Source organism: Abramis brama (genome assembly GCF_963993115.1).
Source record: "Abramis brama genome assembly, chromosome: 16".
NCBI lineage: Eukaryota > Metazoa > Chordata > Actinopteri > Cypriniformes > Leuciscidae > Abramis > Abramis brama.
In genome coordinates this window covers 16,094,017-16,112,378 of record NC_139978.1, presented here as the reverse complement: position 1 = coordinate 16,112,378, position 18,362 = coordinate 16,094,017, and the positions used below count along the sequence as shown (strand labels likewise).

The window sequence follows — 18,362 nt, the reverse complement described above, 5'->3', positions numbered from 1 at the left end:
GAGAACTGAGTTTATACATTCAGTAAACGTAACATTTAAACTGTACCTGGTTAAAAATAACTTCAAATGTGAAGTTAATTTTGAGAAAAGCAGTTTGGTTTGATTGTTTGTTATCTGTGCAATTAAATTCATACATTAGTAGGCTATTAGTATGAATTACAAAGTGTAGCTTAAGTGTCCAAATACTACTTAGGGCCAGTGTATGTGCACCCAGATGAATGGTTTCTATGTAGCATCCAGGAGAGCTCCAGATTACCTCTCTGTCGGTTGTGGAGCTATTGTCAGGGTCGTGCACTTTGGGGAAAGTTTTATGCTTCCCTCAGTCCAAAGTTGTTTCTCTTGCAAATGAGCAGCTCGTTGGTGATGGTGCAGATGTTCTGTAATGATGGTCATTAGGAGTGAGAATAAGAATGGCCTGAACTGGCAGGGCTCTAGGCGCCTCATTATGCAGACACATTAAAAGGTCGATGGGGGTGCGAATGGCTGCTTAAGGGTCCCAAACAAAACCAGGGGGAGGAGAGTCAGAAGAAGCCAGAATTCAAATTCTGAAGAAACTGAGCTTATTGTCAGAGCAGGAGATTCATCCTCTTTAGTCGTATCGTGGAGAGCACGAGACGAGCATCACCGGAGAGCAATACTATATGTGGATACTTGAGATGGCCACGGTTACGCGCACGCGGGTTTCACTGCTGGTCCTCGCTTTCATGGCAATTACTATAGGAGTACAGTGCAGATCGCTTCGTTCACAGCTTCGCAAGGTGACATCGTTTCAAGGAGAGCGTAAAATCCGTATTGGACACGTCCAGAGACGGAGCCGTCGCGAACCGGGATCCGAGCACGACCAGTGCGCCCTCCTGAGCGCACCGTGGACGGAGAGCACCAGTCCGCTTGGGGACTGGGGTCAGATGTACCGTCTGAAGATATTATCGACGATGAGTGATGGTCCACGTCGTGCTGTTTTTCCAGAACAAGCCCTCTTCAGATTCGTTAGACGGGTGTATCGCTGTTGTCAAGTGGGGTACCACTGTGGAAGTGTCAAGGGAATACAAGGCGGAAAAATTGGGGGTAAGTAGTTGGATACCTTGCTGAGAAACTGATGCGCAACATGGGATGCTGGTGTCCCGATAATAGCCTACTCACGTTACTCACGTAATCGTTCCTCGATTAGATAAAGCTTCACCAGCTACGTTTTTGATGGTGAGTAGTAAATTAAAGGTAATTAAGCCTCAAAGCATCTAAATTAAGTTTAGAGTGAAGTTTTACAAAAGGTAGTAGGGTTTAAAATAAAACAGCGTTATTCAAATTTAGTCAAAAAAGAACTCTAAATATTTCGAACAGAAGTAGCGTTAATGTAACGATAGCAACAGTAGCGCCAAACGATTTTATTTTGTAGAGTGGTTTTGACAAAAATATTGGCATTATAACTTGTATTACTTAATATAAAAAAGTTATATATGTGTGTGTGTGTGTGTGTGTGTGTGTGTGTGTGTGTGTGTGGCCAAGGGTGGTAAATTACTAAAGGACGATTTTAATTGAGCAACAGGCACCTTGAAATTCAGAAATTCCCTTGAAATATAAACCAGCCTTGTCTTTTCATCAGGGTAATACATAATTTGTAGGTACAATAATCCTTATATTTTACAGTAGGTACATAGACTGGATGACAGCACTGTCCCTTAACATTATGTGTCTCTTTCTGACTTGTCAAGACTCCAACATTGAGTTTCTGCTTGGCGAAGATGTGCTGTCCGCACCGTTGGAGAAAGCAGAAGTTCATTTGCACTTTTCAAACCCCCAACACCTCAACATCCAACCTGTGCTCCCCTCACTGGAGAAACGAGGGTTCCCTACCAGGTGAGGCAGAGGAACTTGATAGATGAAGTGAGAATGTTGTTAATAACACTATTCTCCAAAGCAACTACAAAATTAAATGACTGATATTCTAAAAAAAAAAAAAATTAAATAAAAAACCACCCAATTTTGTCCTTCTCTCTGCACAGGTACAGTGTCTGGTTTCGAGATGGTGTCGTGGAGCTGAGAGTAGATCTTCTCGCCCTCTTCCAGGCTCTGCAGCGGGCGATCGGAGGATCCAGTAGAGGCCCGAGCCTGATGGAAATGCATCGGGTGAGGGGCTTGACCAGACCAGGGGCCGTTGTCCAAAAGCAAAGACCCCCTTCCCTTCAAGACACAGTGCCTGTAGTGTGGGGGGAGGTAAATGAGGGCAGGGAGGGTGCCGCCCCCCTGCAGCCCTCTTTAGAGCTGGGACTGGCTTTACACTGCAGCTTAGTGGACAATATCGCACAGCCCTGTCAAAATTACGGTGTGCATCTAGAACACGCACCCTTCATCGCTCTGACCTACAGATAGCAAGACGTTTGCGACCATATTGAACAGTGATTTTAGCAAATACATTTAGAAAGTGCAACCAAAGACTGTCAATCCCTAGCGCTCCCCCTTCACAAGTTCTTTGTGGCCATAAAGTCTCCGTCCATTCAGTCCACTAACACCTGGTGTGAATGTTCCCTGGATGGTTCGCTATTTTTTGAAGAATTGCTAATGATGTCCATTGTTCTGTGACAATGGGGCTTCAGCTCCAGAGAGCTTACTGTAATTCAGAGTGGCCTATGTTATATGGAAAACTATGCACTTCAGCATGTAAATTGAATTTATTAAATTATGGGTGTTATTTGTGAGATAAATGTAAATAGTGTATAATTACAGTTCTATATATAAAAACTTTTTTTTTTTTTGCGTTGAATCTAAGTGTCCAAGAGTTTGTTCCTGTTGCCAGTGTGTTGTTTTGTCTCAACAAGGTGTTGAAAAGGACTGGATTTTAAAAACAGTCACATTTAAATACAAAAAGGGTCACACTCACATACAGAACTTGGTCGTTTTCAGGTTTGAATGAGAATTCAAGAGAAGAAAATATTTCAGATTGTAATTTTGATTAGTGTGTTGAGCATCCATTGCTATTTTAACTACTCAAATATAAACATCAGGTCATGCAATGCACACAATTTACTAATTCCTGTTTACACATGTTAGGAAATACACTATCATTCAAATGCTTGCGGCGGTTTATGTGAAACTGAAGACTGGAGTAATGAGGCTGAAAATTCAGCTTTGCATCACAGGAATCAAGTACATTTTAAATATATATTACAATAGAAAACAGTTTTTTAAAATTGTAATAATATTACGCAATATTACTGTTTTTATTTTCATTTTAATCAAATAAATGAAGCCTTGGTGAGACTTCTTTCATAAACGGTTAAGATCTTACCGACCTCAAACTGTCATGTACATTACGGTTTATTGCAAGGCATATTTTAGCTTGAATTATTTTGTAATTATTTTATACATTTTTTCAAAATATTTTATAATTTTGAGTTAAAGACTTGAGTTGATGTTTCTCTTGTCTGTTTGAATATATTTTACTCCATTTTCCAGTTGTTACAGTGCAGGTGTACTGTACTTTTACAGATTATGCTACTATCCTAAAGCACATTTTTATACGAGTCAGTCATATTTTCACTAGCATAGTTCTGGAAACAGTGACAATAACTTTGTATAAGTTTACAAGAGTTAATGTAAAATTATCATATGGTAATATTTTATGGAACTATACACTCAATTTAAAAAAACAAAAATAAAACTAAAAGGGTGAACAGTTTTATAAATGTGTAAAATATATGTTTATGTATTTTAGACTTAAATGTGGACAAATATGACAATAGATGCAAGTGAATATAATTATTTTTAAATGGAGTGGGAAAAACTGTGGCACTGACGATTGCATGTGAACAATAACTTGAAGGATAACGGTGGGTTAGGTTGTGATATTGATATACAATAAATATCGAAATTATTTCACTCTCTTTTAAGATAAATTTTTTGAAAAAGTTTGGAACAAGGGTGAAACAATAAAATCAAATAAAATGTACTTAAAGGGCTCCAATAAATGTAATAAATAACATGAAAAGTCATTTTCAAATATATATTTTTAAAAAAAGCAACAATTGGTACATAAATGGTACGGTACATAAAAGTGCAAGAAGTTTTAAGAAACATCATATGTGCAGTGTGTGATGTGAACATGTAAACAGGAGTCTTCAAGACTCTCAGGCAAGCTTACAGTGCGAGTGTTGAATGTGTTTGTAATGCTCATTTTCACTGAATGGTTAGACTCTACACTTTGCCCTCAACACAGGCCGAGGCCAAAGTTCAAAGAGAGGGGGAGAGAACGAGAGAGAGAGAGAGCGACAGAGTAAGGAGGAGGGGATGAAGGGAAAAGCAAGTAGCAAAAAATCTGATTTCAAAGCAAAAGGACAACAGGTGTCTAGACTTAATACAGGAGCAGAAACAGAGGAACACTGGAAAACAAGGAAAAGAAAAGGATAAAGAAAATGAAAACAAGCTCTTCTTCTAAAGGACGGTCTACTGAACTCAAACCCTGAGAAACAGGCGAATACTGAACGCGTCCGATAACTGCGTGTGTGTGCGTCCGTTTGCGCACAAAGTGTGTGCGAGGAAATTATAGAAGAACAACGGCTGCTAAAACACCTCGGAACACGAGATGGAGGGAGGAGAGGGGAGGAGAGCAGGAGGAGAAGGAAGCGGCCGGCTGTCGGCCTTGCAGGAGCAGCTGGTGTGGTCTCTGCTGGGCTCGGGACTGTCCAAAGAGCTGCTGATCCAGGCCATGGGAGACCTGGAGAGAGAACGGGGCTCGGCCGGTGGAGAGAGAACGGACCGGGCCGACGGAGAGAGCTCGGAGGAGGGAGAGATGGACAATCCTCCTCCCATCTTCCATGATTTAGAGAGACTTCCACCGGAGGAGGCCGCCAGGCAAAGGGCTGAAGTCGACCAGCTGTTGCAGTAAGTAACTAAAAAAAACTTTCAATCAATCCAAAACACACATGCTGAACTATCTAACAAGACTTCAGTGCCTCAAATATTGCTCTTCTAAAGAAGCATCATCAAAATCTACCCTCGTCTTCTCGACTTACTATTTTACTCCATAATTTCCTGATTAAACCTCCTCTTTTTCTCTGGCTGATCTCAGGTCTTCTCTCTTCTATTCCTATTCATTGGCTTCCTCTCTCCTCTAATGCTCTGCTTCCCAACTGATGGGGTGAATATAAGGGAGGTTCCACCTTTTTTAGTTACTAATTACCCACCCTATTCATTATTCTCTGGCCATTTCTATCTTTTTAATAAATGAGCTACATCGACTGGTTAAAATTAACAGAGTGACATCGCTCTGTGTGAGTGTGTTTGTGTACACAAGACTGTGGTGATATTGTAAAGATAGTGCTGTTGTGAAGGGAGGTTTGTTGCCAAAAAGGTGGCTCTTTGAACAGTGATAAAAATGGATTTGCAATGCTCTTTATTTAAATTGCTTTATACGTGTGAGTGATTTGTATAGGTGAAATGCATTGGTGTTGGATATGTTTGTGTGTTTGTGAGGCTTTGTGTGTTTACTTTGTATAGCTTTCACAAGGGTTATTCTTTTACTGGACTTTGGCCCTGTGTCTCTTTCCTTATCTTACAGTGTAAACATTGCACCATCTCTACCTCTATATTATCCTTCCTCTTCCCCCTCAACCTTCTCTCGTCTTGATATACATGAAAATAAAATATTCAGAATATTTTAGAGTTTTTTAAAGGCAACAGTGCCACCGGTGTACTATGTACTAATACATATATATATATATATATATATATATATATATATATATATATATATATATATATATATATATATATGTATTAGTACATAGTACACCGGTGGCACTGTTGCCTTTATATAGACGTGTGTTCACCATTACAGTTTAAATGGATATGTATTAAAAACAACATTTTAACTGGTACTAAAATTACAATTTCATGCTTTCACTATGTAATGTTTTCTGATGTTCTGAGAAATATTAAAGACATTCTTTCTGCTTATGAAATCATATTTATCATCAAATATATCTGACCACATGGCTCATAAAGAGATATTTTTTCTCTTTACAGACTTTATCAGTATTAATTATGTTTATTGAGCATTTCATGTGACGTAATGCACTGAAATGTGCAAGTTAATGCCATTATAAGACATTTTTTATACTTTTTAAAAAATTGTAACACGATACCAAAACTGAGTGATACCAGAATTTCTTGAGTTATACACTACAATTAAAAATGGGGTCAGTTAGATATTTTTTAAATAGTTTTGCAAGTCTCTTATGCTCACCAAGGCTGCATTTATTTGATCAAAATACAGTCAGATAGAAATATTGTGAAATATTATTACAGTTTAAAATAAGTTTTCTATTTGAATATATTTTAAAATGTAATTTATTCCTGTGATCAAAGATGAATTTTCAGCATCATTACTCCAGTCTTTAGTGTCACATGATCCTTCAGAAATCATTCTTACATGCTAATTTGCTGCTCAGAAATATTTCTTATTATAATCAATGTTGAAAACAGTTGTGCTGCAAAATATTTCTGAGGAAACTGTGACACTTTTTTCCCCCCAGGATTCTCTGATGAATATAAAGTACAAAAGAACAGAATTTATGTGAAATAGAAACAGTCTTTGCTATCACATTTAATCAATTTAATGAACTTAAAATTACCTAAGAAAAAAAGTGTTAAATTATCGAAAAAAAACTTTACTGACCCCAAAATTACCTTTGAATAAAAGTATTCAATTATTTAAATAAAAATAAATAATTAAAAAATTTACTGACCGTAATTAAAATACATATAGAATATTTTGGAAGGCCATAATCACATAATTAAGATAGAAAAATATGATTCTTGAAAGACAATCAAAGAAATCCTGAAATTTATAGGCACAAATGGCACAATTTCCTTCGAATTATCCCGAAATAAGCATCATGCTGTTCATGCACTTTCATGAGAACTTGTTATTCAGAAATGCATATTATAATGTATTAATGTGTTGGTGTGTTAGACAGGATCCCTGGCATGTGGCTAAAATAGTGAAGAGTTACATGCAGCAGCACAACCTACCACAGCGAGAGGTGGTGGAGTCCACGGGCCTCAACCAATCCCATCTCTCCCAGCACCTCAACAAGGGCACACCCATGAAGAACCAGAAGCGTGCCGCCCTGTACAGCTGGTACATCAAGAAACAGACAGAGATCAGCCAACGTGAGTATGGGAATTTCTTATTTCTCTTTTACAAGATTTTGTTTTTGTACACTATTAGAATGAATTCATCTCTCACACTGATTAATGCAGAATTCACCAATGCCAGTCGCGGTGTCATGTCAGGAGAGGAATCCGGGGAGGATGTGAGAAAGGGACGGAGGAATCGATTCAAATGGGGTCCTGCCTCCCAGCAAATCCTATTCCAGGCTTATGAACGACAGAAGAACCCCAGTAAGGAGGAGAGGGAGGGACTGGTGGAGGAGTGCAACAGGTGAACTGGGCGTCATAACCCAAATTGATTTCAACCCTTAAATGCATGAATGTTTCGCCAATCATTATTACATATTGGGGTCTTTAGCGACCCGGATCTATCTAACACGGATGGATCTCTACCTGTCAAAATAATTAAAAACTCTCCTGATATTAGAGTAACAATTACAGAAGAATAAAAATAAAGCATATTTTGTTACCTTTTGGAGCTTGGAAGGGTTCAGTTTGAGCAGATGTTTTATACCATCATCACTGTCTTCGTCAGAGCTCATTTCCCAGTACATTCAGCATCTGGCTCATATTCTCGATCTCAAAACTATAATTTTCAACATCTTCAAAATCAATATTTTGATCGCTGACAGCTTCTTCACCAGATCCACCATCAAGTCACAGTGACACTGATATTTGATTGCGTTCAGTACTTGCGCTGCACTAAATCACTGAGCCAATTCAAGTTTTGCTGATGATTCTTCCTATTCTTTTGTTTTCTGCCTGCGGTAACTATGAGTGAAACATCACTTCTTCATTGTGTTTCAGACATTGCCACTTTGTGGAATAAAGGTGAATTGCACTTATTCAGTCATCAGAGATTAAATTATTGTTGTGCAGAAAAAATATACTTTTTCTTATACATTGTTACAAACCACATGCCGTTAGCAACCTCATAGGCCTACTATTTTTACAAAAAATTAAGGGGAAAACAGGGATTCTTTTATGATTTTTTTTTTTATTGTTATATTGTTTATAATGAATTGATTAAGGAATACTAAGAAGGTTGATGCCTAACTTTAAAAAATGAATGAGGAGGAGGGTAATGAATGACGTCCCAGGTCAATAAAGACCTAAGGTACATGTTTAAGGGTTAAAGGGATAGGGAAATTCTGTCAACATTTATTTACCCTCATGTCATTTCAAAACCATAAGACTGTTTATATTCTAAACACAAATGAAGATATTTTTAATGAAATCTGAAAGATTTCCATTCATCCATTAAAAGTCTATTTACACAAAACTCTGATGCTTCAAAACGTTCTTAAAGAGATTGATAAAGAAATCCGAATGAATCGAGCCATTAACTCTTCTTCTGAAGAGATACAATCGCTTTATATGATGAACAGATTTAATTTAGGCTTTTATTCACATATCGCTAATACCGCTTGAATCCATGTGTGTTTCAGAGCGGAGTGCCTTCAGAGGGGAGTTTCTCCTTCTCAATTGGCTGGCCTGGGCTCTAATTTGGTCACAGAGGTTCGTGTATACAATTGGTTCGCGAATCGCCGTAAAGAGGAGGCCTTTCGCCACAAACTGGCACTGGATGTTCCCTACAGCAGCCAATCTGCTTCCTCCACAGGACAAACATTATCATCTAGTCCTTCACCAGGTATGAAGTCATTCAAGCTCATACCTACCCATATACCATCTGTTGACTGATGCTTGTCATTTATGCAAAAACAATTGAAACCCTTTTAATGTCCAATGGGTTGATTTTGAATGACTTAGAAGAATTCTTTGAAGATTTCTCCCTAAATCTGACCTGTTTTACCCACCTTTCTCTTTTGTCCATTCACTGAAGGTCTGAAGTACAGCCAATCAGTGCTGTGTGAGAGTTTGGGCACAATGAGAAGCTCCAGTGGTGAAGACAGGGGTGGTGGCGGTCGTCTCGCCAGTCCAGTTCAGCTAGAACCCAGTCATACACTCCTGGATGCACACCATCTTAAACCAGTGAGAATAAAATACACTTCTTGACACATATCACAAAAAATCAGTGAGATTAAAGGAACAGTCTGTGTTCACAATAACGGTATGCAGCAGCCACCTTTTACAGTTCCTCCTAGACACTCTGAAGGTAAGGTGGGATCTTATACTTTTAAAGCTATCTTGTTATTCCTAGCCTCTCCCAGGTTACGTACCATACCTTTAACAGGGTTTTAGGGGCAAAAATGCCACCAAACTGCTCCCGAAATTCAAGATATGGGTGCAAACAATGCCCCTTTTCTAGTGTTTTTCTTTTCTTTGCATGTATAACATACCGTAAGTGCTGTTGTTTTCCATGAATATCAGCATGATTGCAAATGTGATATTGATTTTATTCAACAGTTTGACAAACAATAAGTTATTATTAAGTGACTTATTTTATATTTTAGACATACTATTGTTTGTTTTTGCTCTTTTTCGACAACTATAATAATTCCAAACAACTCAATAGGAGAATCGTAGCACATCTTTGAGTACCCACATTTGTGTTTCGTTCCTGAATGGTCCGCGTCTTGAAGAAATTGGTTGATTGAATGATTCAATGACCTATTCATAAATGTATGACTCACTTGCTTCGTTCTTGAATGAATCAGTCATTTTGAATTAATAGAATGATTCAATTACTCACTCATTATTATGCTGACTTGCCGCCACCTACTGGTGGTTTTAGTTTCACATTTTAAAAAAAACATAATTACTTATTTCTGTATTCAAAATTAGAACATTTATTGACTCACCATCATGTTGTTCAAAGTGTGAGTGTAACAATTTTTATATTTATATCAGCCACTTTGCGACCTATCATCACATTACATATTAAATGGTTAATGTACTAAAAACTGAAGTCTGCCTTATATTGAAATTAATACATTATGTATTTAATATGTGATATTTTAATATTAAAGAAATTTCCTGTTTCTGACATAATCTTAAATGTAGTGACATTTTATGACCACATGGCTCAAAAAGAGATATTTCACATTTATCTTTAGATTCTTTATCAGTATTTATTATATTTATTGAGCTTTTCATGTGGTGCAATGCTAATTTGCTAGTTAATGCTTAATGCTGTTTTTTTTTTTTTTTTTTTTTTTAAATACAAACTTGCAACACTGCCAAACAGTTTGACCCAAAATGTAAATTATGTCATCATTTAGTCACCCTCATGTCACCCAAACCTGTACAAATTTCTTAGTTCTGCAGGACAAAAATATATTTTTCAATATTATAAATAAAATAATTTTTCAACAGTTTGTGTCCATTCGATAGTAGTCGGTGGGGACCAAAACAACATTAGAACCCTTTTGACTTTGTATGGACAAAAACACTGAGACATTTAAAAAGCAATATTCCCTAAACGTTGAAAGAATTTTTCACTTTGGGGTTTAAGGCAAATGGAAACTGAAGCTTGACAGTCTGAGTTTTTATTCCTTTCTTAGGTATCTGCTGGTGGCTCCTTACCTCCTGTCAGTACTCTCACTTCCCTGCATGGATTGTCCGGATCCTCCGCTGGCCCTCCAGGACTGATCATGGCCTCCCTACCAAGTGTAATGAGTCTAGGAGACTCCTCGCTTCTCATAGGTATAAAGCATAGTGATCTACATGAACAGTTTAACACCAAAACACTGCTAATGTTAATACATGTGTTTTACTGTAGGTTTGACGTCCTCTCAACCACAGACGGTCCCTGTCATCAACAACATGGGGGGAGGGTTTACTACCCTTCAGCCAATCTCGTTTCAGCAGCAGCTTCAAGCCTCACCGCAGCAGCCAATAACACAGCAGCTCCAGTCGCACATTAGCCCAAGCTCCTTCATGGCAACAATGGCACAATTCCCATGCCACAGTAAGTACTTAATTAGTGGTGTAAGTAATTAATTAGTGGTGCTTTTTAAGACAAGCATCACTATTATTATGGGGGGACATTTTTTACTTAAAAACCATCTAGTGATTCCTTAGAAACCACCCAGAACATCCTAGCAACCACATACACTATAGCGGTCAAAGGTTTGGAATTATTTCGATTTCTTAATGTTTTTGTAAGAAGTTCCTTATGCTCAGCAAGGATGCATTTGTTTGATCAAAACTACAGTAAATCGCAACAATACTGGTAATATTGTGAAATATTTTTTATTTAAAATAAGTATTTTCTATTATAATATATTTTAAAATGTAATTTATTTCTGTGATGGTAAAGCTGAATTTTCAGCATCATTGCTCCAGTCTTCAGTGCCACATGATCCTTCAGAAATCATTCTAATATGCTGATTTGCTGCTCAAGAAAAATTTCTTATTATTATCAATGTTGAAAACATCTGTGATGCTAATATTTTTGTGGAAACCGTGATACACTACCATTCTGGGTAGTGAAATTTAAAAAAAAAAAAAAAAAAAAGAAAGAAAAGAAAAAAGAAAGGAACACTTATTCAGCAAGGATGCAGTAAATTGATCAAAAGTGAAAGTAAAGACATTTATAATGTTACAAAAGATTTCTAATTCAAATAAATGCTCTTAATTTGTTTTACTTTCGATTCATCAAAGAATCCTGAACACAAAATGTGTCAGTTTCCACAAAAATATTGCTAACAATAAGAACCATTATTACAAAATAATTAAAGGGGTGGTTGAATATGATTTCACTTTTCTAACTTTAGTTAGTGTGTAATGTTGCTGTTTGAGCATAAACAACATCTCCAAAGTTACAATGCTCAAAGTTCAAAGCAAAGGGAGATATTTTATTTGAAAGAAATTGCTTTTTAAGGACTCCAACAAACGGCTGTTTGGGACTACACGACATTCCTCCCGGTTAATGACATCACTAACCCTAAAATTTACATAAACCCCGCCCCCAGGAATGTGATTTATAGATTATCAGACAGAATATGCTAATCAATGACTAGAAGATAACTACACATAAGCTACATAAATTCACCAACTAACCATTCAGAACGGTTGTCTACATGTTGTCACTTCTTCTTGAGTCTCTCCATCATTCTGACTTCGGTTTGAACATAAAAAGGCTAAAAGTTTTAGAAATTTCCAGTGCATGTCTGTGTGAGGTAAAAGGACACAAGCTCTTGAAGCTCCGCCCACTGTGTCGGGAGCAGCAGCTCATTTGCATTTAAAGGAACAGACACAAAAACGGTGTGTTTTTGCTCACCCTCAAAAATTGACAACTTTAACATGCTATAAAAAATTATTATTTATTTTTAGTATTTTGAGAACTTCACATACACACTCTGGGGACATCAAAGACTTATTTTACATCTTGTGAAAAGGCCATTATACCACCCCTTTAAGCAACAATAACAAAATAACCGAGCAGCAAATCAGCATATTATAATGATTTCTGAAGCATCATGTGACACTGAAGACTGGGGTAATAATGCTGAAAATTTAGCTTTGCTGCCAGAAAAATAAATTGCATTTTAAAATATATTAATTTGGTTTGCTTTTACAAGGCAACCTTTCAAGGCACAACAAAATGTGTTTACGCAAGCCACACGAGAGTACAACTGTTAAAATAATAAAAAAAGTAATATCACAATATTACTGTTTTTGATCAAATAAATGCAGCCTTGGTGAACATAAGAGACTTCTTTCTAACACAAAAAAACTATTCCAAACTTTTGACCGGTAGTGTAGCAATGTACTTACTAGTAATCGGAACACTTTAGCTACATGGTGCTATAGCTATTAGCATGGTGCCAGTGAGTTTTGAATGGACAAGAACCATGCAAAGACCTAGTTTGTCTAGTTCATCCTGCTTTAATATTTTGTGTGTTTCAGTGTATAGCAAAGCAGACCTGAGCTCTTACCCCTCCTCCAGTCTCCTGTCCCAGGCTATGGTCATCGCAGAAGGCAACAGCATTGGGACACTGACTAACCTCACAGCTGTTCGACAGGCAAGGAGCAAACACAGTCTCATCACACTGACCATGTTTACATGCACATCATTTTTAGATTAAGGTTCATATACTGGGCTTTATTTAGAAGAAAGTTTTACCTGCTCCACAGTCCACAGAGCTTACAGCCATATTCATGTGAACATGGCATTCGGCATATTCTCAAACTAAAACATGAATTTACCCATAATTCTCTTTTGGCGATACACTAGAGTTCAAATGTTCTGGGTCAGGGTCAATTCTGCAAGGATGCATTAAATTGGTCAAAAGTGACAAAGACATTTATAATGTTACAGAAGTGTTCCATCAAATAAATGCTGTTCTTTTGAGTTTTCTGTTCATAAAAGAATGCTGAAAAAAAAAAAATTTATGAGAGGTTTCTATGTGAAAGTCCAGGTAACCAAAACTTTGAAGATCCAAACAAATTACTTCCTATCACTGCATGTAGCACTTAGAATTATTTTTGATCTAATATAAATTAATATTCTTTGTAACAGACGATATTCCACAAAAGGTAACTAAGATAATAACGTCTTTGAATTTCTAGAAACTGTACTTGTGACTTAATCAGGTTATCACATTGACATTATGCTTTTATAATCTTTAAACTTATTCTGTAAACTTAATCTATAAACTTTATGTAAAAACGGCCAAGAGATAAAAATGAGGAATGGAATTTATTTTATGGATCTGAATCTATTCAAAGACAACATTCATTACCATTTAGTGATTCAAATCAAAACAAAACTGTATTATAGGAATTCAAAACAGCTTTTACCTTTAACTTTAATGTAAAACTAGTCTATGTGAATCTACAGTGATTCTTTCAAATGATCAATCCTTTTCCTCCTGATCAGATTCTCACCTCAGATCCTGAGGGTCACACAGACAGTCCCATTGAAGAGGAGTCTTTACATCTGCAATCCACTTCACCAGAACCAGGTACAAACCCTGTGCTTTCGGTAGCCAAATTCAATGTTACTACTATGAAACCATTGCATTACCCATCTATGATTCTCCTTTAATCAAAGATGAAGAATGTCATTTCTGCAACAAAGTGACACCTAGCGGAATTACAAAATTAAAGGCAAAGGCATGTCTTAACAGGTACCCAGACAGCAACATGGTGTCAGCCCAGATCCGGGTCACATCTGAAATGTGTGGAATCCATGTGTACCAGATGTGGGCCGGATCTGGGCCGACACCATGTTGCTGTTTGGGTAAAAGTAGGCTACTTACAATAAAAAGTCCAATATATTAGGAAAACTTTTAGCTGTGTTTCTATGTGTCAAGTAAGCAGTTGAGTAAGCTAACACTGTCTAGAGAGCGAACAAGAGCATCTCACTTATAAACATCCAAAGTACCCAGAGCATTTTTTGAAGTGACGCGCCACAACTGTTAAACTTGTACATGTCGATGCCCCGTTCACTTTGGCAAGTTAATGACCCGTTTAATCTTTGATAGTCTAAATGCAGCGAATTTGGGCTTGCACTTCTGCAAACGAAGCTGAATTTTCATCAGCGCGTGCACATCAGTCATGGTCCCGCACCGGCAAATACCCTTTGGCTCCACCTGCTTTAGTAGCCACGCCCCGAGCTGTAAAGAGACTGATGCCAGGTTCACACATACTCCGCTTGCAGTGTGTATTGTGTCCACGAAACATGCAAACGAGCATTCACACTGCACACGGCTAGTGCATGATCGGTGCAGTGCAGCGATAGTTTCGCATCCAGTTGCGGAATTCGCATGGTTGATGCGAATGAACACAGGTCGCGACATGAAAATATAGCAATTTTACCATAAATGCATATAATTTAAGTATACTGCTATTTTTCACAGCAGTATAATCTTACTTTAACCCTGGGGCAAAGCAAAGAAAAGGAAAACTATGGAAGCTTGTTTGCGCCACAAAAAAAAAAAAATAAAAATAAAGTAATTGCGACTTATCACACAATTCTGCCTTTTTTTCCTCTCACAATTGCTAGTTTACATCTAACAATTCAGTTTTTTTTTTCTCAGAATTGCGAGATATAGTCAGAATTGCGTGATATAAACTCGTAATTGCGAGAAATAAAGTCAGTCAATTGCATCATATAAAGTCAGAATTGATCGGTAAGCCCCTCCCCTCGAACGCAGATGAGCCAATGGCAGTTGAGTATCAGTCGCACGGGGACCGAAACTCGGACATCTTTAGGTTTCAGCGCCATAAAGAAACATTGGAAGATCCGATACTTTCACCATTTTGATGGTGTTTATGCTTCAAAAAAATGGTAAAACGGTACTTGTAACACTGATTCCAGGTGTCCTGAGAGGATGGGCATGGGTATTCAAGTTTTGAATTACCGTACTGTGCGCGCGTTCACCAGCACGTTTCAAAAGTGTGCTAAGATTTGCGTGAACGGACCAATTATCTGCGCAATACGACTGAAGCCCGGTTTATTTATAATATCAATGATGTGAGAGCAGTAACCTGGTTTCCTAAGGATTCAACCCCAATCCCAATGAAGTCGAAAACGTTCATTTTCTGGTTGTCAGTCTCAATAAGTTACAATTAAAGTTAGTGAGCCCATGCTAACGTACAAACCTAAATAGCTAACTGTTCTCATGTCATGTGGTGACAGTGTTGATCCTGGATGTTGTTCATCTGTGATCATGGCGACCGTAACATGAGGCTTCTCCCGCTTGCATTGTGATCTGTAAACCATCTCTTCCAAATTAATCTAGTTAACCACCATATTTATTTAGAAATGTTTTATATATCCCTCCATGGCATATTTAAGTCCCACTTGAATGCTCCTCGACAAAAGGTGGTCCTTCTGTGTCCAAAATTGATCAAAAACATCTTGTGACGATGTTTTCACACTGACAGTTGTCATTGTAAGACAGTTAGCAACTCTGTTTGTTTGTCCGAGGTAGCGAGAAACAAAGTCAGAATTGCGTGATATAAACTTGCAATTGTGAGAAATAGTCAGAATTGCGTGATATAAACTCACAACTGTGAGAAACAAAGTCAGAATTGTGTGATATAAAGTCAGAATTGTGTGATATAAACTTGCAATAGCGATAAACAAAGTCAGAATTGAATGATATAAAGTCAGAATTGCGTGATATAAACTTGCAATTGCGAGAAACAAAGTCAGAATTGTGTGATATAAAGTCAGAATGATAGTCAGAATTGCATGATATAAACTTGCAATTGCAGGGAAAAAAGTCAGAATTGCGTGATATAAACTCGCGATTGCGAGAAACAAAGTCAGAATTGCGTAATATAAAGTCAGAATTGCATGATATAAAGTCAGAATTGCGTGATGTAAAGTGTAATTGTGAGATATAAACTCGGAATTGCGAGAAACAAAGTCAGAATTGCGTGATGTAAACTTGCAATTGCGAGAAAGTGTCAGAATTACGTGATGTAGAGTCAGAATTGCGTGATGTAAAGTCAGAATTGCGTGATGTAAAGTCAGAATTGCGTGTTGTAAAGTCAGAATTGCATGATATAAACTCGCAATTGCGAGAAACAAAGTCAGAATTGCGTAATATAAAGTCAGAATAGCATGATAAGTCAGAATTGCGTGATATAAAGTGAGAATTGCATGATATAAAGTTGCAATTGCGAGAAACAAAGTCAAAATTGCGTGATGTAAACTTGCAATTGCGAGAAATAGTCAGAATTGCGTGATATAAAGTCAGAATTGCATGATGTAAAGTCAGAATTGCGTGATGTAAAGTCAGAATTGCGTGATGTAAACTTGCAAATGCGAGAAATAGTCAGAATTGCGTAGCATAATGTCAGAATTGCGTAATATAAAGTTGCAATTGCGAGAAACAAAGTCAGAATTGTAAGAAATAAAGTCAGAATTGTGAAATATAAACTCGGAATTGCGAGAAATAAAGTCAGAATTGTAAGAAATAAAGTCAGAATCGTGAAATATAAACTCGGAATTGCGAGAAATAAAGTCAGTTCCGCCACGGAATAAATAATGGTAATTGTGACTGTCTTACAATTCTGACTTTTTTTTCTCAATTTTTTTTCTAAACTCGCAATTGCGGATAAAAAAGGCAGAATTGTAAGACAAAAAGTCGCAATTATCATTTTATTCTGTGGCGAAAATAAGCTTCCTTAGACTTACCAGGAGTTGCAAAAATAATGAATGCGGAAAAAATTATATCTAAAGTACTTTTTTTTTAATATGAGATGCACTAGAACGCACCATGCTATTATGTGACATGCTGGTGGTCAGAGAACTACACTCGGAACAAGAAACCTACAATGGATGACGATCGTCTAAACAGTGAGGTGGAAAAACACGAAGTGTTGTATGACCAGCAGGACTTTTCATATAAAGTTTTAAACACGAAAGAAAAGGCATGGGAGACAATTTCTTCGGCTGTTGATGTGGATGGTAAGTTGAAGTATTTGTGATTATACATAAGTTTTACATAAGACGCATCATGTTTAAATGTTTTGCCACTTGCTTGAGCATCTTAATATAAGCCTATAAATCTATATAGAAATAATGAATCGAATATTGCGTTGTTTATATTTATTCCGTTTAAAGCCGCGGATTAGCAGCTCCTAAGCACGTGCTGCTCCTGCACCGCATACGTACTACATTACGTACTGCAGACGGAGTGTGTGTGAACAGGACCGCTCTCAATGTTTAGACGGTGTCAGGAAGGCTCAATGTTTACACTTTTGGTGGAGATAAACCCATGAATGGCATACTAATAGTAGTCAATGTACATAAACTGGATTAAGAGAAAGTACTTTAACATTAAACAATCTCACACACTTCACCTTTAAATTTCCAGTGTCTTCGGGTAGTTTGGAGCTCTACCCTCAGACCCAGACAAGTGAAACCCATCCTTCACACCTGCTCTCCTCTTCACCAGGGGACATCGACCCTTACATCCCTACACAGATGGTCTCTACGGCACAATAACTGCAGCTACTGATGACAATACCGCTTCCAAAAGCTGCTGAGAGCAAACAGACAACAATGAAAAAAACAAAAAAAACAATGATCTGTCCTTCTGCTATATTGCTATTTGCTGCCTACCCATGCTAATGATGATGTTTTTTCACAAATCCTTAAATTATGCTCAATAAAAGGACAGTCAAGTTTTCATTTAAAACAAACTCGTGTGAACACGTATATAATTAGTTTCAGGTTTCAAATGTGTGACTGTCATAAAAAAATGCATGTAAAATATAATGTAACTGTTCTAGATTTCAGTCTGCTAGAAAAATATTTTGTAGTAAAA

The 18,362-nt window shown here is 37.3% G+C and overlaps 2 protein-coding genes across 3 annotated transcripts; both read left to right on the top strand.

Moving 5' to 3' along the window:
- The first annotated feature begins 566 nt into the window (after positions 1 to 566).
- Positions 567 to 2,494, top strand: LOC311098571 (uncharacterized protein). Its single transcript, XM_084138820.1, has 3 exons — positions 567 to 1,065; positions 1,710 to 1,854; positions 2,001 to 2,494. Exons 1-3 carry the CDS (start codon positions 642 to 644, stop codon positions 2,365 to 2,367), a joined length of 936 nt encoding a protein of 311 aa, XP_083994946.1. The 5' UTR covers positions 567 to 641; the 3' UTR covers positions 2,368 to 2,494.
- A 1,751-nt stretch (positions 2,495 to 4,245) lies between these two features.
- Positions 4,246 to 18,216, top strand: hnf1a (HNF1 homeobox a). 2 transcript variants are annotated; one of them, XR_014609497.1, is made up of 10 exons: positions 4,246 to 4,875; positions 6,968 to 7,167; positions 7,258 to 7,438; positions 8,616 to 8,818; positions 9,011 to 9,159; positions 10,632 to 10,773; positions 10,850 to 11,038; positions 12,982 to 13,097; positions 13,955 to 14,204; positions 14,278 to 15,006. XR_014609497.1 is itself a non-coding variant. In XM_084138811.1 (10 exons), the coding sequence occupies exons 1-10, from the start codon at positions 4,577 to 4,579 to the stop codon at positions 18,038 to 18,040; spliced, it is 1,695 nt and encodes a 564-aa protein (XP_083994937.1). In that variant the 5' UTR covers positions 4,246 to 4,576; the 3' UTR covers positions 18,041 to 18,216. The 2 variants fall into 2 exon arrangements, 1 of the variants encoding a protein (XP_083994937.1); XM_084138811.1 differs by lacking the exon at positions 14,278 to 15,006 and adding an exon at positions 17,910 to 18,216 and having other exon boundaries at positions 13,955 to 14,039.
- The last annotated feature ends 146 nt before the right edge of the window (positions 18,217 to 18,362 follow it).